Raw genomic sequence first — 17168 nt, forward strand, 5'->3', positions numbered from 1 at the left:
AGCTGCTTGTCCCTCTAAGTTTGCAATTTGCAGAGAACCACGCAACTATCTAATAGGATAGAGTTTCGTTTGTTATCAGAATTAACCAGACAAATCACTCCACCAACTAAGAACGGACATGCACCACCATCCACCGAATCAAGAAAGAGCTTTCAATCTGTCAATCCTCCCAGAAACTTAAAATGTGACACACCGTCGTGAATGTGCCCACAACATCCTAAGACTCAGCACGTTTTCCTTTCCCCTGGTAACACTGCCCCTTGGACAGCGCCTGATCGCAGCCGACCTCTAAATTAAACCGGAGAGAAGCGGAACGTTCTTTTCTTTCTTTTTAAACCAGAAACCACGCGAAGGACTCACGGCTATAGCTGCAGCTGCTACAGCACGTCTGCCATTGCCGACGCCGAAATGTTTACATCCGCGACCCCCCCCCCCCCCCCTTACCCCCCTCCGAGGAGCCGGAGCTTAGTATAAGCTCCTCCCCCACCTTGACTCCTCCTTTCCCATCCGTAGAAGACCGAAATGCGCCCACCTGCAAGGCGCTTACAGCGGAAGGTTAAGGCGTTCGACGCTGGCGTATTCCGCCACCACTTTTACCTTGCGTGACTTTTCTTTGTTTCGGCTCGTATTTAGCTTCCCTGGCCGTAACGTTACCTGGCGCTCCTAAAGTACAAAGGGGCAGTTAATTGGACTCAAGTTGAAAGCCTCTGCGGTCCCTGTCTACTAGCGAATTTGAACTTTTGTACTTGAAGCGACACGTATTTCTCAGCCATTAGGCAGGGACGCTAGGTACTTCTTGTCCCCATGGAGCTGGTCACGTGACGAAGAAATCCCTCTTGGCCGCTACCGCGGCCGCGGCAGTGAGATGAGCAAACCGCCCATGGGTAACAGGACCGTGGGCGGAGAGATGCGCTCTGACAAGAAACCGAAACCTGGAAACGCGTCCAAATGAAGCGTTTTTTTACAGAACGTGTAAAATGAAACCCCTGCGTTATATGCCTCTAAAAAGAGCTGATTTAGTGGTTTTCGATGACTCTCAGCAGCTATCTAATTGAAACCATATGTTCATTTTCACTAATTAAAAAGTTAATTAACAAGTTGTATGTAATTATCTGACTGATCGTTACGATTAGGCCCCTCTACTACGTCCCGCTGGCTGTATAACTCACCTGCACAAACCACATAATTGTAGCTGTCACGACCTTTTTAAACAATTATGTAAAGCTTTAAAAAATCGCCTTGTATACCAGTGAAAAAGGGTTAAGGTGCACCTAAGTACCTCTTAAGCCCCATACGCACATTCGCGTTTGAACGCGTTTGAGTGCGTTGCGGCGTCCTTGCGGTCAGGAGCGGTCGCTTGTCGACTTGAAGCAGTTCAAGACCCAGATTGGGGTGGCCTTGCGCAGTGCTCTGCCACAAAATTAGGGGAGGGAACCGCCGTGCGACTACTCGAGGCGCGAAACACCATCATGGTGTGCACGGACGAGTGGAACGAGGCGGTGACCATAGCCGGGATCAAGAAGCTCAAGTTCCCAGTCGGCCAAATGGATGCGGAAGCATACCACGTTTCACCCACCGAAGACGCGTGTCGTGGGGTGACACATGGTGTACATGTCCCAAATTCACGAATGAACAGATACGACAGAAGACCGAGGCCTTCGGGTACGAGGTGCTGGATGCAAGGAGGCTCGGGAAATCGCACTCAGCCGTCATTGTCTTCGCGAGAAACAAGGTCCTATTCGCGGTCAGTTTCAACTGGTTGGAGACGCCCTGTTTCATTTATAAGAAACCCAAGGCGGCGTGCCTCAACTGCGGCCAGGTAGGACACCGAGCGGACGTCTGCAGCAAACCCGCGGGCTTCGTATGTACGCTATGTGGAACTGTCAGCGTAGGAGAGAGCCACGTGTGCACGCCAAATTGTGCTGTCTGCAGAGGGGGGCATCAGACTTATGACGGGACCTGCCCCGAAAGGTTTTATAAGAGAACCCAGACTCACAAGGCGAAAAGACAGATCCGCGGAGAACAGCGCACCGGCGAGGCACAGGTGCGGTGGCTCTCCAAGGAGACAGAGTGGAGAGAGTCAAGGGCGCGCGCACGCTCGCGGAGCCGCTCCGCGAGCCGCTCCGCCAGCTGTCACTACGACCACAACGCAAACGAAGCGCAAGCGAGGAAAGAAGACCAAGGGAGACGCTACCAGGGGTGAAATTCGCACCGACACCGATGACTACGGGAAGTGGCCTGCGCTACCAACGGAAAAGGGTCAAGGCGACAAGCCCAAGGTGCAAGGGGAGCGGACAAGCACGTACAAGAACTAAAGAGGGAATTGGGCCAGTAAGAGAAATCTATTGAAGAAATGAGACGAGCAAACGAGAGAATACGAAACGCCAACGCGGGCAACTCTGTTGGACAGATTCAAGCGATAGTCGAGGATGTAGTTCAGCGAGCGGTCCGGGGGATGCAAGAATTCATGACCAGCCAACTCATGCATCTTGCACAGAGGACATTGGAATTTGAGAACTTTGGGAAGAAGATTGGCATAGCAACAAGACAGCCTCACCAAGATACAAATTACGAAAAGAAGGAAGACCGGAGGAGGCCCACAGGAGTCGTATGCATCAGACGCGGAGTGGTGCATAAGCCAAAGGAGCCAGAAATGAAGATTTGACAGTGGAACTGCCGGGATGGGACGCAAGCAGGCGAGCCTTAATCTGCGGGTGTCACAGGAAGCAATTCACCCGGCAGTGATACTGCTACAAGAACCCGGAAAAAAAGTGTGAAAATCAAAGACTACGTTACGTTTGAAGAGGATCAGTACGTCGCGACACTGGTGTAGAAGCTGTACTCAGCAACGAAGCGGGAATTCGAAAGTCAAGGGGCCTCAAGCTGCTACCTCACGGTGATACCTGTGAAAACGGGAGACCAAAGGGTGCACGTGGTGAATATCTATGGCAACCCAAAAGACCATAAAACGGACATTCGGCGAGTCGTGTCTACGGCCGTGGAGGAAGCAGGAAGGGACCCGGTAGTTATCGCCGGAGAGGCGCCTCACCCGGCATGGGGGTATCGATTTGTCACACCCAGGAGATTGGCAGAACTCATCAACCGGGAGCGTCTCACGCTCCTCACGGACTCAGACCAGCCGCCGAGAACCGGTTCTAGCACAACCAGAGACACATGCCCGGACTTGACGATTGTCAAGAACACGGAAAGTGCGGAATGGAGGAATTTACTGGAGGAACTGGGCAGCGACCATTGCATACTCGAAACTATCAGACACCGAAGAGGTTTTAAGAGAAAATTGGGAAAGACCAAGATCACGAATTTTAACAGGTGGAGGAAGCAAAGGTGTTCACATCGAGAACACCGAGGAGTGGGCTAAAACAATCTCGGACAGCATCAAACCCTTCTCCACGGAGGTAGAGCGCACAGATAAGAACCCAGACGTGGACAAGCACCTCCTACATCTATGTTAAGCACGGCGCGCTCTCACCAAGAGATGGAAGAGGCAGCGGCATAACAAGGTCCTCAGGAAGAAGATTGCGGAGCTAACGGCAAAAGCCGAAGAGTATGCGATCACGCTGGCCAGCCTAAACTGGTATGGGGTATGCAACCGCATAAGAGGGAGCCTCGGGTCGGCACAGTCATGGAGACTCCTGCGGGCACTTATCGACCCAAGGAAGACCAAGACGGCCACCACCAAACGACTCGTGGAGCTGGTTTTCAACGTCCCAGAACCACATGACCTCATTATGGACCAGCTTGCCGCGAAATACTTCTGCCTCGACCCTCCAGTGGTGCAGCCCGACTACGAAGGAAGGGTGAACCCGGACCTGAACAGACCCATCACAGTAGAGGAACTCGAATATGAGTTGCGAAATGTGAAAAAAAAAACGGCAGCGCCGGGGCCGGACTCTATTACGGCTAAGCTCCTCTATAACTTGGCGGAGGGGGACCTCAGGGAGCTGGTCCGGCACTTTAACGAAGTATACTGGGAGAAAGGCATCACGCTGGATGCCTGGAAAACAGCCGATGTGCGGTTCATCCCCAACCCCAAGAAGGACCTCAAATCGGAAAATCTTCGTCCGACTTCGCTAACCTCGTGTCTGGGGCAGGTATTCGAGCGCGTCATTAACACGAGACTCATCAAACACATTGACAAGAGCCAGCTTCTACCGAAAACGCAATTCGGCTTTCGACCGCGTACGTCCACTCAGGACGTGTTGCTTTGGCTATACAAGGACCTCCTGGAGGATTCTTCGAAGTGACAGACGAGGTGCATCCTTGCGCTGGACGTGAAGGGGGCCTTCGATAACGTCTCGTATGAAAGTATCCTCCGAGGACTTAGCCAAGTCGACTGCGGAAGGAAGACTTATAACTACGTCCAAAGCTTCCTCTCAGGAAGAACGGCGACGCAAAACTCGGGAATATCAAGTCAAAAAAATACAACCTCGGGCCGAGGGGAACACCTCAAGGCGCCGTCCTGTCCCCATTGCTTTTTAATCTGGCGATGCGTGGTCTACCAGGGGCGCTGGAAGCGGTGCCGCAGGTGGAGCACGCCATCTACGCGGACGACATCACTCTGTGGTGTCGTTCGGGGAGCGACGGGCAGATCGAGGAAGGCCTTCAGAGGGCGGCCGACATCGCGGCGGAGTACGCTCGAAGCTGCGGTCTTCGCTGCGCTCCAGAGAAATCTGATTTGCTAATACTGCACAACCCGCGGGAAAAGCAAGTCGAACATAACAACCTCCTGGTCGACGGACAAGCGGTACCAAAACCCAAGGTGGTGAGGATCCTGGGACAGCACATTCCGCAGGGTCTGGGGAACAAGGCGACGATAGATTTGCTGGAGACTGTGGCCACGCAAGTGGGCAGAATCATGCGAAGTATTAGGAACAAGAGACATGGCATCAAAGAGAAGGAGGCGGTCCAGCTTGTGCAGGCCTTCATTGTCTCTAGGCTGACTTACGGGACTCCCTACCTAAACATAAACAAGACCAAAATGAACAAGCTGAACGCTATCCTGAGGAAGGCATGCAAGAACGCTCTAGGATTACCAGAATGGAGAGCCACTGAGAAGCTGCTCAGGCTGGGGGTACACAACAGCATGGAGGAGCTTCACGAGGCCCAGATAATATCACAGCTGAAGAGGCTGGACGCTACCCTATTGGAAAATTTCGATGATGGAAAGATGATGGAAAAGGCTCATACAAGCGTAACCGTAATATGGGACATCCTATACAAGCGAAACCTCGGCTCCAGTATAGTGGATTAAGGCGGAATGATACAGGTAGGCGGAACCATACAAGCGCGTCGTATTATGGGACATCCTATACCAGCGTAGTGGATTATGGTGGAACCATGGAGGCGGACGGAACCATACATGCATAACGTAATATGGGACATCCTATACCAGCGAAAAGGCGATACCAGCGTGGTGGAGCCGTATGGCTCCACCATGCTGGTTTCGCCTTGTCACTGTTGTACAGGGCGATTTAGTTTTAAGCTTTACGTATATGTTTAGAAAGGTCGTGAAAGCTAAATTAATGCGGTTTGTGCAGGCGAGTTATACGGCCAGGTGTACATAGTATAGGGACCTAATCGTAACAATCAGTCAGATAATTACATACAATTTGTCAATTAACTTTTTAATTAGTGAAAATGAAAATATGGTTTCAATTAGAAACTTGCTGAGTCATTGAAAACCACAAAATCAACTCTTTCTAGAAGGATATAATGCAGGGGTAGCATTTTACGCATTCTGTAAAAACGCTTTATTTGGACGAGTTTCTAGGTTTCAGTTTCTTATCAGAGCTCATATGTCTGCGCCCACAGTCCTGTTCCCCAGGGGCTTAGACGCGCAACACATGTGCGCCTTGCTTCCCTCCATCCTACGAGGGAGGCGAGGGGTCGGCTTCGCACTGCGGCCACCGGGCAGCAGGACCGCAGGTGCAAAGATGCGCTCTGGTAAGAAACCGAAGTCTGGAAACGCGTCCAAATTGACCATTTTTTTTAGAACGCCATAAAATGCTTCTCTTGTCTTAAATCTTCACAAAGAAAGTTGATTTAGTGTGTTTTGATGACGCTTAGCAAGTTTCTAATTGGAACCATGAATCTATTTTCACTGATTAAAAATTTCAGGAACATACTACACTTAGAGAGAGGCTGAAGCGGTTTTGTATTTGAGAAAACACTTTTAAATCTTCTTCATATGACCTCCAGAATCTCAAATATCAAAATTATTTGGTAATTTTATGAATCGAGGCTGCATAGAGTCATTTTTAAAGCGCTGTGAAAGCACTTCCCTGGAGAGCGACGTCACAAAAGCAGCTTTCGAAATCTTTGCTCACGCATCTTCAGCACCTATCAAAGCTATGCACGCACGTGCTATTTTTTAAAAGGGCAAAAAAATGTGTCCCGACTGGTGCCAATGCGAGAGAATATACCTAGAAAACTTGCGATTGGACGCGCGGCCCTTAAGCGACAAACGCTTCGCGGCCGAAAGGTCTTCTTACGATGTCACTATTGGTAGGAGGTTTTTTTTTGTTTTCTCACGTTTAGTTATATCTTTGTGGAAAACGAATGGGATATTTAGGTTTGCGGGATAAAACTACGCTAGAATGAACCTCCATCTAGTTTTCTGAAAGAAGTCTGGCACATTTCTGTAATAACCCGACTGAACATTACAAATTAGTCTTTTATACTATGCCGCCCTGGCCATGCAACTCACGTGCACAGACCGCATAAATGTAGCTTTTATGGCTTTTTTAAAGTCTGTAAAACATACAAAAAAACACTCTCTAGAATGTCCCCCAATACGATACAATTGTATGGTTCCTTTCCCGCTTGCATTGTTCAAGAAAGACTTGTGGACATCCAGCGTTTCATTGGAATGCTGGATGTCAGCGAGTCTACATTAGTGAGTGGTTTCAAACAAACATGATGTTTGCACACCAGTAAGCTCTTATCCAAGGCTCACCAGGAGCACTAAGAGCAGAGGCAAAATGTCGTGACCTGGTAAATTTGGTTGCAGGCATTTATTTTTAGAAGAACTGCAAGCAGCAAAGCTTAACTTTGCTCAAAAGAAGATAATTAAAAATTCAATACTGAACAATGGTGTCCCTTGAGCTGTCAGACCAAACTCCCACTCTTGCCATTCAGGAGTTCCTAACTTGTGCGTAGAGGATCAGCACAACCCAGATTTGTGCTGCAAGCGCACCTGCAATATAAAAGTTGAATAAACATGAGATGAAATATGAGACGTTTAGAATACTCTGTAATGTGAAATTAGAGCACAGATCTTGAAGAGGAGTATGGGAGGGTATGCCCCTCCTCCCCCTCCCCTACTACTCTTCGGCGCCCTCCCATTTAGCGGGAAATTTCCCTGAATTTAGCGGGAAAATGTGCCCACTAAATTTAGCGGGTTAAGTTTTCCACTAAATTTAGCGCGGAAACCCCTCCCAGTTTCAGCATGAATGCAAAAATATATGCAGACTAGACCTTGTCCTCAACACAAATGACCTCAACACAAATGCAGTTTTTCTGCTAAAAGTAGCGGGGAAAATGACGTCGCATGACCGTGTCATGTCATCCATAAAAAATTCAGTTTCTCAGCTAGACTTAGCGGAAATATTAACGTCACATGACCGCAACATTAATTCAATTTCCTGCCAAGTTTAGTTGGGCGGTTACGCCGACAGCGACGCCGCAAAACGCGGAAACGGGCGCTAAGAGCTGCGCTAAAAAAACTAAATGCATCAGGTTAAATAAAGTGAAAATTAGAGAAGAAAAAGAAAAGAGAATCTAAGATCAGGTTCTCAGATCCTTTCTTTTGTCCGTTCTCAAATGTTTTGATTTCAAGAAATGTTTATATCTTTATTCATAACCAGAGAACCCCTCCCAGTTTCAGCATGAATGCAATAAATCAATGCAGACTAGACTTTGTAAACTATAATGCACATGAAAATGAATGTTCGCCACATAGTCATGTATGAGTCAGTGGCTCAGATCTCTAAATACATTTGTATTGAGGAACATTCTTGAATAAAACTTCTAGGCTTCGAATTCGACAGTTTGTACTTCCATAAGGAACACTGTATGGCACTGATTTTTTTTGTGACACATCAGAAACAGCACAGCAGTGTCATCCTTGCCAACCTAACAAGAATTTGTATTTTTTTTTTGTTTTAGCATGGCATGTGCTATTCTAATGCTTATACAGCCTCCTTTAACAAAATTTCCTTTGTAGAGCTTTCTATTGGTTCTTATTTAACTCGCACGACAAATTCGGTACGTACTCGGCATCAACAGTTTTATATATTAATGTAATAGGGAAAGACAAGATGTATGGTCTTGAGTACGGCTCAACAAGCACAGATGTTGAGAAAAGTACTGAAGAAAACTCAAATGTCAAAATAAAAATAAGCTGGAATGTGGATACAATTAAGGACATGGTCATAAATACAGTAGCAGATTCAATATGAAGAATACGTGTTAGACGCACACTCAAAGAAACCTGCTGCATCTATATTCATTCAAATTATTTCGCAGAACCCAGCGCTGCAGTCTCGGGTGCGAGTTCGCTGAATGAGTCCACTGAAAATGAGTGCAGACGGAAAAAGCAGTTTGATCTGCGAAAATGAGCACTACATAGGCAAGTGACATGTCATTGTTACTGTTACAGTGCCGAATGTTTCAAACTGCCAGTCGCATCATTCTGCGAGTTCCATCCATATATTACAGGGTTTGGCTCTCTCGAATGCTTGGCGAGAAAAATGATGAACTGGAAATGTCTAGCGTAGTTCTAGAAAAACTACTTCCAGAATCCTAACTCAGCATCGTAAAGAATATAAAAAGTTTCTAGAGAGAAGGGTAGTGCAGGAGTTGAATAAACTAAATACTTAGTTTTGCGAAACCATCTTGCCGTAGTAAACGTATAAAGTTCCCCTAGGTAGAGCTAGTCATTACGGATGATTGTGCCCATTGCATACCATAAAAATTTAATTTGCGACCTACAATATTTACAGACTCAACCAACTCTGAATAAGTGGAACACTTGGCACTAAAGATTGGTCTCACCATGACTGTCTGCAAACATCCACATAATAATTTCCATAAACCTATGCATTTCAAGAAAATACTTGGAGCGAGCTGTTCAAACTGCCATAACACTTTTTAACACTAATAGAAAGCCTGTAGTGGGCCACAACTTAAGCAGTTTTTACTTCATTATGAAGGGCAATAACAAATATGTGAACCTTAAAACTAGGCCTGCACTGAATTGCTTTCTTAAGTTGGGCGTGCTACGCTCGGTTCAATATATTATCTTTGCAGAGCTGACAATGTGCAAGTTCCCATTTTTTTATATTTCACATCTCCCGGCTGCTGGGTGGGCTAGGTACATAAGATTGATGACACCAACGTAACACAATGATTATTTTAAGAATTTGTTTGGGTATAGCACTAGCGAAGCCATCTGCGGGAAGTTATTTCTGTGACTCCGTCGAACCTACACCCGTGGGCTTTAAGTTCACATGTGAATCATGTCTGCAGACGCCTTTTTGTAATTGGAACTCCATCCAACCCGAGATTTGAATGTTTTTTTGCATTTTAGGCTTAGTAGTGCTTTTGCTGTTTCACTTCAAGAATAGGTAAGAATGCTTATTTCGAGTAGCGTACCTAACACTTGGTGGCATGAGGACTCCCTTGTCGTGATGCTAATCGAAAGTCACAGGCAGGGAGATACTGTGATGCTCTTGTTGCTGGGATTACCTCCCCCATGGTCCTGGCCGGACCACAGAAGAAGATTGAGTCCAAGCTTGGGGCCACTAGGATCTCCAGATCTTGAGGCAACCAAGTAGCTGGAAATAAAAACAAATCACAATCAAGTACTTGGCAGAGCTACATTAGAATGGCTAGCATATTCTTTCGTGATCAGCACATAGATCCTTTTGTTTTTATACTTTGTACTTGTACCTATTAAAAAACTGCTCCTTCACAGCCACAGTCATAGGCACACCCCAGGACGAGGCCACACAGGCCTTGAAATGATGGGTACCGAATTAAGGCGAATGATCAAATCCATTCATTTAACCCTCTTTCACCCCAACCTGGGAGATTTCTGTCAAATATTCACATTTAACTCTAAAGATTATAAAAAAAAACTACTACTGCAATGCAGAGCCGTATAGTGGGAGAGTTTAGCCAGTGGGTGTGGTGACAAAGGTGCCGGAGAGGAGGAAAGGGAGGAGAGCGCCGAAGGAGGGAGAGAGAAGGCAGCAAAAAGGAGAAGACCGCTATTTTGACGCAACGCTGTTGGCGCGGAGCACTGTTGAGGCTATGTGCCGTCTGCTACTGGCTTATTTCATTTTTGCCTTTATAAAAGTTTGCGTTTAAACATGGAGAAACTTCTTTCTTTAGGTTATTAAGCCACCGAGGAATAACACTATATTATTTTATTGCCAGAGCCTGCCAAATAAAAGCAAAGGGCAGGTGTCTGGATAGAAAGAGTTTAGTTGGCGCACCAAGAGGCTAACCAATAAAAATTGGTACCACCCTGCGCAAAATGCCTAAAAAGCGTGCATCTCTACTTGACACTAACAGCGGCACACACTATTTATTTTACTGACTAAAGGGTACTAGATCACTATTTTCAGCTAACTAGTCAAACTAGATATTCTTGCCAACTTGCTTTTTAGGAAAATTTTTAAATTTAAAAGAACTATTAAGACAACGGCTAAAAAAAAAGCAATGGCAAAACCAACAATCGAATTCACCTGCTCTCCAGTAGCACGACATCTATAGAAGGCAGACCTGCAGAATGAGCAAGCAGTCTAAAAAAGAGTATGTCCCATGTATAATTTGTTTTCATGCTGCCAAGCAAGTGCTGGAAAGAGGTTTCACGACATTAACAAAATTTCTTGCAATCAGTTGAGAACAAGTTAGAGCAGTGAACTTGTCCTTGCCCATGGCATAACGTTTTAGTGTTGCCCATGGAAACTCAAATAAATTTGTAAATAAAAACAAAAAAGACTAACCTTCATAAAAAAATCTAACTTTCGCAAAGAAAAGTTATCTTGAACAAAATATGCGGGATACAGTTGTACAGCATCCATTTGTATGCTGAATTAATTTTGAGGCAAATCTGCGACAATGAAAAGAAAGCGCCCGAGTACAATTAAGGGAAAGACAGAAAGGATGCATACCTACAACAAAAAAATTTAGAACGACCACGGGCAGGAACCTCTGGTGAGGCTCTCGGAGTGACTCCCTGCAATGGGCCTGCGCAGACCAGAGAACAAGATCGGTCAGAGCTTGCAGCCATAAGGTGCTTCATACCATGAAGTTCCAGAAGTAGCTGCAATTGGAAGCAAAGTGCATTTCATTTCTCTGCAGAATGGAGAGTTTAATAGCTAGTATGCATTCATAAGGTGATACAGTCACGAATGCAATTTCTCAATGCAGCACTATATCACCAAATTGTTAATTGTGCCGGGCAACACTAAAAACCGAGAGCATTATTCCAAACTATCTCAGTTTAAAGTTAACCACGGCAGAAGCTGCAAGCCATGTGACCTTCTAGTTGGATGCCATGGTACGTCGAGCTTACAATCATGTGTCACACTGTTTTCGCTGCAATGGCTTGTAGTGTCAAAAGTGGTCCAGCTTAAAGAGATGCAAAGTATAGACGTTTGTGAGTGGGGCCCTGACCTAGTCTTGAGCTACATTGCGAGGAAGGACGTTTCAACCGGGATGTTTGCTGCCTGTATCCACACGACCAGCTTGTGCACAGCGATTGCTCGAGCCGAGTACATGTCCTCGACAGTGCCATTATTTGACAAGCAGTTTTATGAATGTTAAACATGACTGACTTACAGAGAGACTGCATCTCAACGACTAATGACTTGGGATACCCAACTGAATACTGATATATTAACTAAATGCAAAACAATTACCTGGCAGGCATTAAATTTTTCAACAGGGTGGGTCGACTCCGCATTAAGTTGAAGGAGTCCATGCGTCAGGCACGTAGCCAGGATTTTGTTTCAGAGGGGGCCCACTCATGACAAAATGCTGTATGAGGAGAAGGGGGGAGAGGAGGACACATGCAAAATGGAAGATTTCGGAGGGAGAGGGGGAAGGGGGGGCCCGCGCCCGGGCCCCATGGGCCTCCCCCTGGCTACGTGCCTGCGATGCGTAATAGGACAATACAAACAAAAATATGCCTTAGAATTCCTTTTGCACCCCCAAAATGATGTGTTTTTGAAGGTAAGGCACACAATATTCTTGATTCAGAAAGTGCCTCAGCTGTACAAATGCATATGCAGTAAGGGCACTCGCCAAGCCTATTCTCCTCAGCTCTGTGCAGGTTAAGCCAAGTTAGAGTATAGAGGTACACGCTCACTGATAGCATGAGAAAGGCAGGGAGAAGTCTCCGTTGTTCCACCACCAGCCCGTCTGCTACCTTCGATGACGTTTCAGCGCCTCATGAGCCTGGAGCAAGCACATCTGTCCAAAGAGGGGTGAAAAGCACAAGCACGTGCTGGAGGACGCCCAGCCATTCTCTTTTTGTCATCGGCTATTCTACATATTTTAGTATGACATATTTTTAAGTGAGAAAAAGTATTGCAAATATGCAGTCCAACTTTGACCATAATACAGAAGTCTGATAAAGATAACAGTTGCCATTCACCATTTTCCAAATAAGTGCTCCCACCTATCGGAACATCTACACATGTGGTGCGTAAGTGGGTTCAGGACTGAGACGCTAGAAAATGAAGCGCTCACAAGGCTTGTCTGGCCCTTCCAACCATGCGGGTACATTCATCGCAAATCCCAGATTTTTAGACAAAATGATTTAGAATAAGCAAATCTTGTCTACGCCCGAGGTAGAACATTGAATTGTGATTCCCCCATATTGTGCCAACCATCCTTCAACCTGCGGTACCACCTGCAAATGAACTATGTTGTGCTGCGGCACGCGTCCATGCTGCCTGCTTGAGAAGAAAACCACTGCTCGTGTTGAAGACGACATCCCACAATGTACAGGCAACAATGTTTAACGAACTAAAACAAAATTGATATCATTCAATAGACACAGATAGGCTTACAAAGTGTCGACACCATGATTGTTGTTGTTGGTTTTACTCCTGCATACAAACATAAGCGACTTCCTCTTTCCTCCGATGTACAGTAAAACCCCCTTATCTTCGTGGCCCCTATTTCTTCTCGAATCGGTCACAGAGGACATAATCACAGCCACTGAATTCTGCAAAATCAAAGGCCGCGAAAATTAAAGGTTTGCCAACATTAAAGAGTTCACTGTTCTTCCGTGTGTCACATAATGTTAACATTTCAAGGAGGCTGAAGGTATTGGTTTAAGGAAAAATTGACCTATGAAAAAAAAAAGCCCTTCTCCAGGTTAGGCACGCGAGGTTCTTTTGCACTACCTATAAGGCGCAAGTTTGTTTCGGCAGAGCTTCTGGTAAAACGGAGTCACAAAAGTAGCTATAATTGGCATCAACTATTTTGTGCTGCATCATAAAGCTAGAGTAGATTCCACAGTGCTTCAGCACAGCGCTGTTTGTTGCGAGAGCATATGTGGTTTATTGTTGCATCCCATTTGCATGATCTAGAGAAACTAGCGCTGACACAGTTGGAGCACACCAAAAAAAAACAGCCGACTGTGGAAACATTGAGAGATGCACACATGCAAACTGTGCATTTCTTAAAAACGGATTCGAGCAAAGGTAAAAACAATATGTATACTTACGGCGGCCATACTTGCCTTTCCAAAGCATGACCACTTTTCCCTCGGTAGCACCATCCAGTAAGCACCAGCAACACGCCCATGAGACGCCGCCGACTCCTGGATTGAATGACGACCCGCCTGATGTCTTGGAAGGAGATCCGGAACACTGCTTTAGGCCAGATGTTTTATCTGGTGGGGCAGGGACTAAAAGTAAAAATAAACAAATTTATCTGAAGTGCTACATTCCTATAGCATAAACTCTAGAATAGCAGTATTTTTTTTTTAGGTCAGTGATGCATTTTAATTAAACACAAATGGTTGGTTTATAACTTTATATGATGAACCAGCAGCCCCTATTTTCCTTAAGTGTAACGGAGTGTCTAACGTTACGTCCGACGGAACCCGAAATAAAAATTAAAGTTACGCCCAACGTAACTGTCAAGCATTCGAGTTGCGTCCGACGTAACCCAAAATAAAAATTAAAGTTACCGTATTTCCTCGAAAATAGGTCGAACCCTATTTATTGGATCCACCAACAAAAAAAAAAAAAAGAATTCAAATATAGGTCGATTTTTTTTTTTTTTTTTTTTTAAGAACAAGGGAAATTTTGGGCAAAAGAAAGAAAAAAACATTTATTTACATCACTCTCAGCTAAATCACGGGGCGATGCCAAAAACTTCATCACCGTCAGAACTTCTGGACATGTTATCATCGTCCCAAGCTTCGTCAGCTGGGTAGACATCCTCGCAAATTCGCAGCAATACTTCACTGACACCGTTGTAAAATGACGACAGGAAACGAAAGAAGGTGCGAAGCGACGGAAGACAAACTACAAAGACGCAAGCAAAGCCGCCGTGTCGCCATGAGCAACACGCGAGCCGAGCCACCTCAAGCAACTAACAAAAATAACATTTTTTTTTTTTTTGTGCGCGTTTGCGAGGATGGAGGGTAAAGTGCATGGCGCATCGCGTTCCTCTCCTTACCCGTTGCCCAGCAAGGGGAACGCTAGAGGCGCGATGTCGAAATCCGACACCCGACCGGCCACCGCGTGCGGCGAGCCATTTCGGCAACCAAAAGCTTTTTGAAACAAGAAGCGGCGCGGCTCTACGGCAACGCCGGCTCGGTGACTCGATAGCTTCATGCCTCCGGTAGGGTCGCAAAATTGGGTCGCGAATGTAGGTGTCGAAATTCTTTAGACACAATTTCCGAGAAGAAGAAAAAAAAGAAGAAGAAGAAAAAAAAAAGGAAAAGTCGCCTTATATTTGAATAAACACGGCAGTCAGCCGCGCGACGAGACACACATTATGAAAGCGATTGGTGCGAGCGACCGAGGCGATGAGCGACGTTTTTTAGAAGCCCAAGAATTGAGCGGCGCAAGCAGCGAGAGTGAGAAATCTTCGGCGCTCGGCGCCGGCACTCGTAGCTTCTCGCCGTCGCTCGTCTCGTTGATCGCTATATTGCTTACATGCCGTTCAGAAAGGCGCTCTAAGTGCTTACCATTGCATTGGGACCAGCCTCGCATCCAACCGTAACCAGTCTTGACTTTTTTTTAAAGCCGCCGAGGTAGAAGTTAACATCGTACATGCATCGTTTTCAAGTATGGCTCCTCGTTCATTGCTCGATTTATATTTTCCGTAAATGACAAACCGCAATGAAGCACAATTATTCTAGTTCAAAATTGTTACGAACACTTGGCACGCATGCTTACACTGTAGCGCACCTAACGTAATTTAAAAGTAGAACGAAAACGGGACGAGATTCGCTTACCGCTTCACGGAGACAGACGTCTTCGGATCCTAGGCCTCACGGCTGAACTGGGAAGTCGCCTGCGGTCCGGCGATCGCACGAGTCGAGCCGGCCTGACACAGGTTGACCACGCCTGGTTGAACTATGAGAGGCGCCGTCGAGTTGAGAGCCAGAGACGCAGTAGAAACGGACCGTAAAACATCTGTCCCCCAAAACGCAGAACGAGCCAGCGATGCCAAAACCGCCAAAACCACTACGTCGCCATCTCCGCGACGACCGGAAGCGTGGAAGCCGGGAAGTCAGAAAAGGCGCGACAGCGGAAGCCACTGGGCGGAAGCTTTACGTTTCGGTTTCGCTTTTCTCCGACGCCGGGTTTGCGGCTGGTAGCGACGACGCGAGGGGCCACGAAAAGACGCCGAGTTGGCCGAGTACGAGTCACGGCCCACGATACGAGCAACGGGCCGTTTGCCGCTGTCGACCGGCGATGCGGTATCCGCGGCTTGGTGTCACGATCGGTTTGTTGCCGTGCACGCTGACTCAAAGCTCGAAGTTACTCAGTTCCGTTCCGGCACCAGCCGCACCACGTTTTCCGGTGCATCGCACGTGGAGGCCTTTCGACGCATTTAGTGACCGTAAAGATGGTGCCCGCTGTCTTCGGTGCTGTAGAAGAAGTTGCGAGACGGAAGAAGCATCGAAACCAAGGCGTTTAGGACTCCAGGCCGGGCCGCCGGTTCACTCTGAACGAGAGGCGACATGTGTGCGCACGCTTTGAGGAAGCCTCCGCGTTTCGCCGCGCCAGAACTCGCCGATCGCGACCGTACTGACCGTACCCCGAGTCCGAGAGGCTCTTGCGCAGCCGGGAACGGCACCGAGGTAGGAGCTGCTCGTTCTGCGCTACCATGCAGTGCTCAACAGTGCTCAGGGCTCTCGGTGTCGTTCGTGCTTGCACCGATGTCTTTGTGACCCCTTCGGACACGCAAGTCGTACTTCGCAAAGGTTTGGACGGGGCCGCCCACACCGAGCAGCTCCGCTATATTCTGCTTAGTTATGATCACAATAAAAGCTTGCGTTTGTTCTCGGGAAAAAAATTGCGGGACCGCTCTCCGCGCCGCCGACGAGATTGGCCGCCTCCATGTTCTCAGCTGTTGACTCGCTCCCGCAGCGAGCGCCTTCCGATAATCCTCCCCGTTCCAAAATGCGATCCGATCTCCGTTTACATGGGCTGAATGAATGCGCACTGGACATCTCGATCCACCTCTGTCTAGCGACTTTAATGCGATGCGCTTTGCGCATTATGCCGTTTACATGACCGCATATGGAATGCGGCAACTAAATTCAATACGACTAAGTCGCATTCACGTGAACGCGGCTTATGTTCTTTTTCGACATGTATGGTGTATGTAACGATACCGGTGGTAAACGATGGACGTTATGTTGGAAGATGGCGGTCGTCTTTCTGCATGTATGATTTGGATATAACGGTGGTGGTGTGGTATAAGCGTTTTTCGTTGGAAAGATGGCGGTCGCTTACGTCATCGGCCGCAAAATCATACCAGCACACCGAATCATATCGGCAAGCAAACTGGCTGCCAGTATAGGCAGACCCGGAGCCATAGCGGTGCCGGTATCTCCAGTTATGCAGAAAGCCGAACCAAACTAGCTGCATACATAATAA

At 47.0% G+C, this 17168-nt stretch overlaps 1 protein-coding gene and 1 long non-coding RNA gene across 2 annotated transcripts in view; one reads left to right on the forward strand and one right to left on the reverse strand.

The window, feature by feature from the left end:
- Positions 1-3473, forward strand: part of LOC121838508 (hydroxyacid oxidase 1-like) — a 75068-nt gene extending 71595 nt beyond the window's left edge. The window contains exons 9-11 of the mRNA XM_042294795.1: positions 1637-1819; positions 2834-3209; positions 3331-3473. Coding sequence (XP_042150729.1) covers positions 1637-1819; positions 2834-3209; positions 3331-3473 — 702 coding nt within the window. The remainder of the gene's footprint in view (positions 1-1636; positions 1820-2833; positions 3210-3330) is intronic.
- A 3542-nt stretch (positions 3474-7015) lies between these two features.
- On the reverse strand, positions 7016-15998 carry LOC121838268. The gene is made up of 5 exons (XR_006078431.1): positions 15515-15998; positions 12401-13951; positions 11202-11277; positions 9676-9857; positions 7016-7216 (listed from the first exon to the last, which is right to left on the reverse strand). It is a non-coding gene; the product is annotated as an uncharacterized LOC121838268 (long non-coding RNA).
- Positions 15999-17168: the final 1170 nt, after the last annotated feature.

Source organism: Ixodes scapularis, unplaced genomic scaffold (assembly GCF_016920785.2).
Source record: "Ixodes scapularis isolate PalLabHiFi unplaced genomic scaffold, ASM1692078v2 PGA_scaffold6__148_contigs__length_123643588, whole genome shotgun sequence".
NCBI classification, from domain to species: Eukaryota; Metazoa; Arthropoda; class Arachnida; order Ixodida; family Ixodidae; genus Ixodes; species Ixodes scapularis.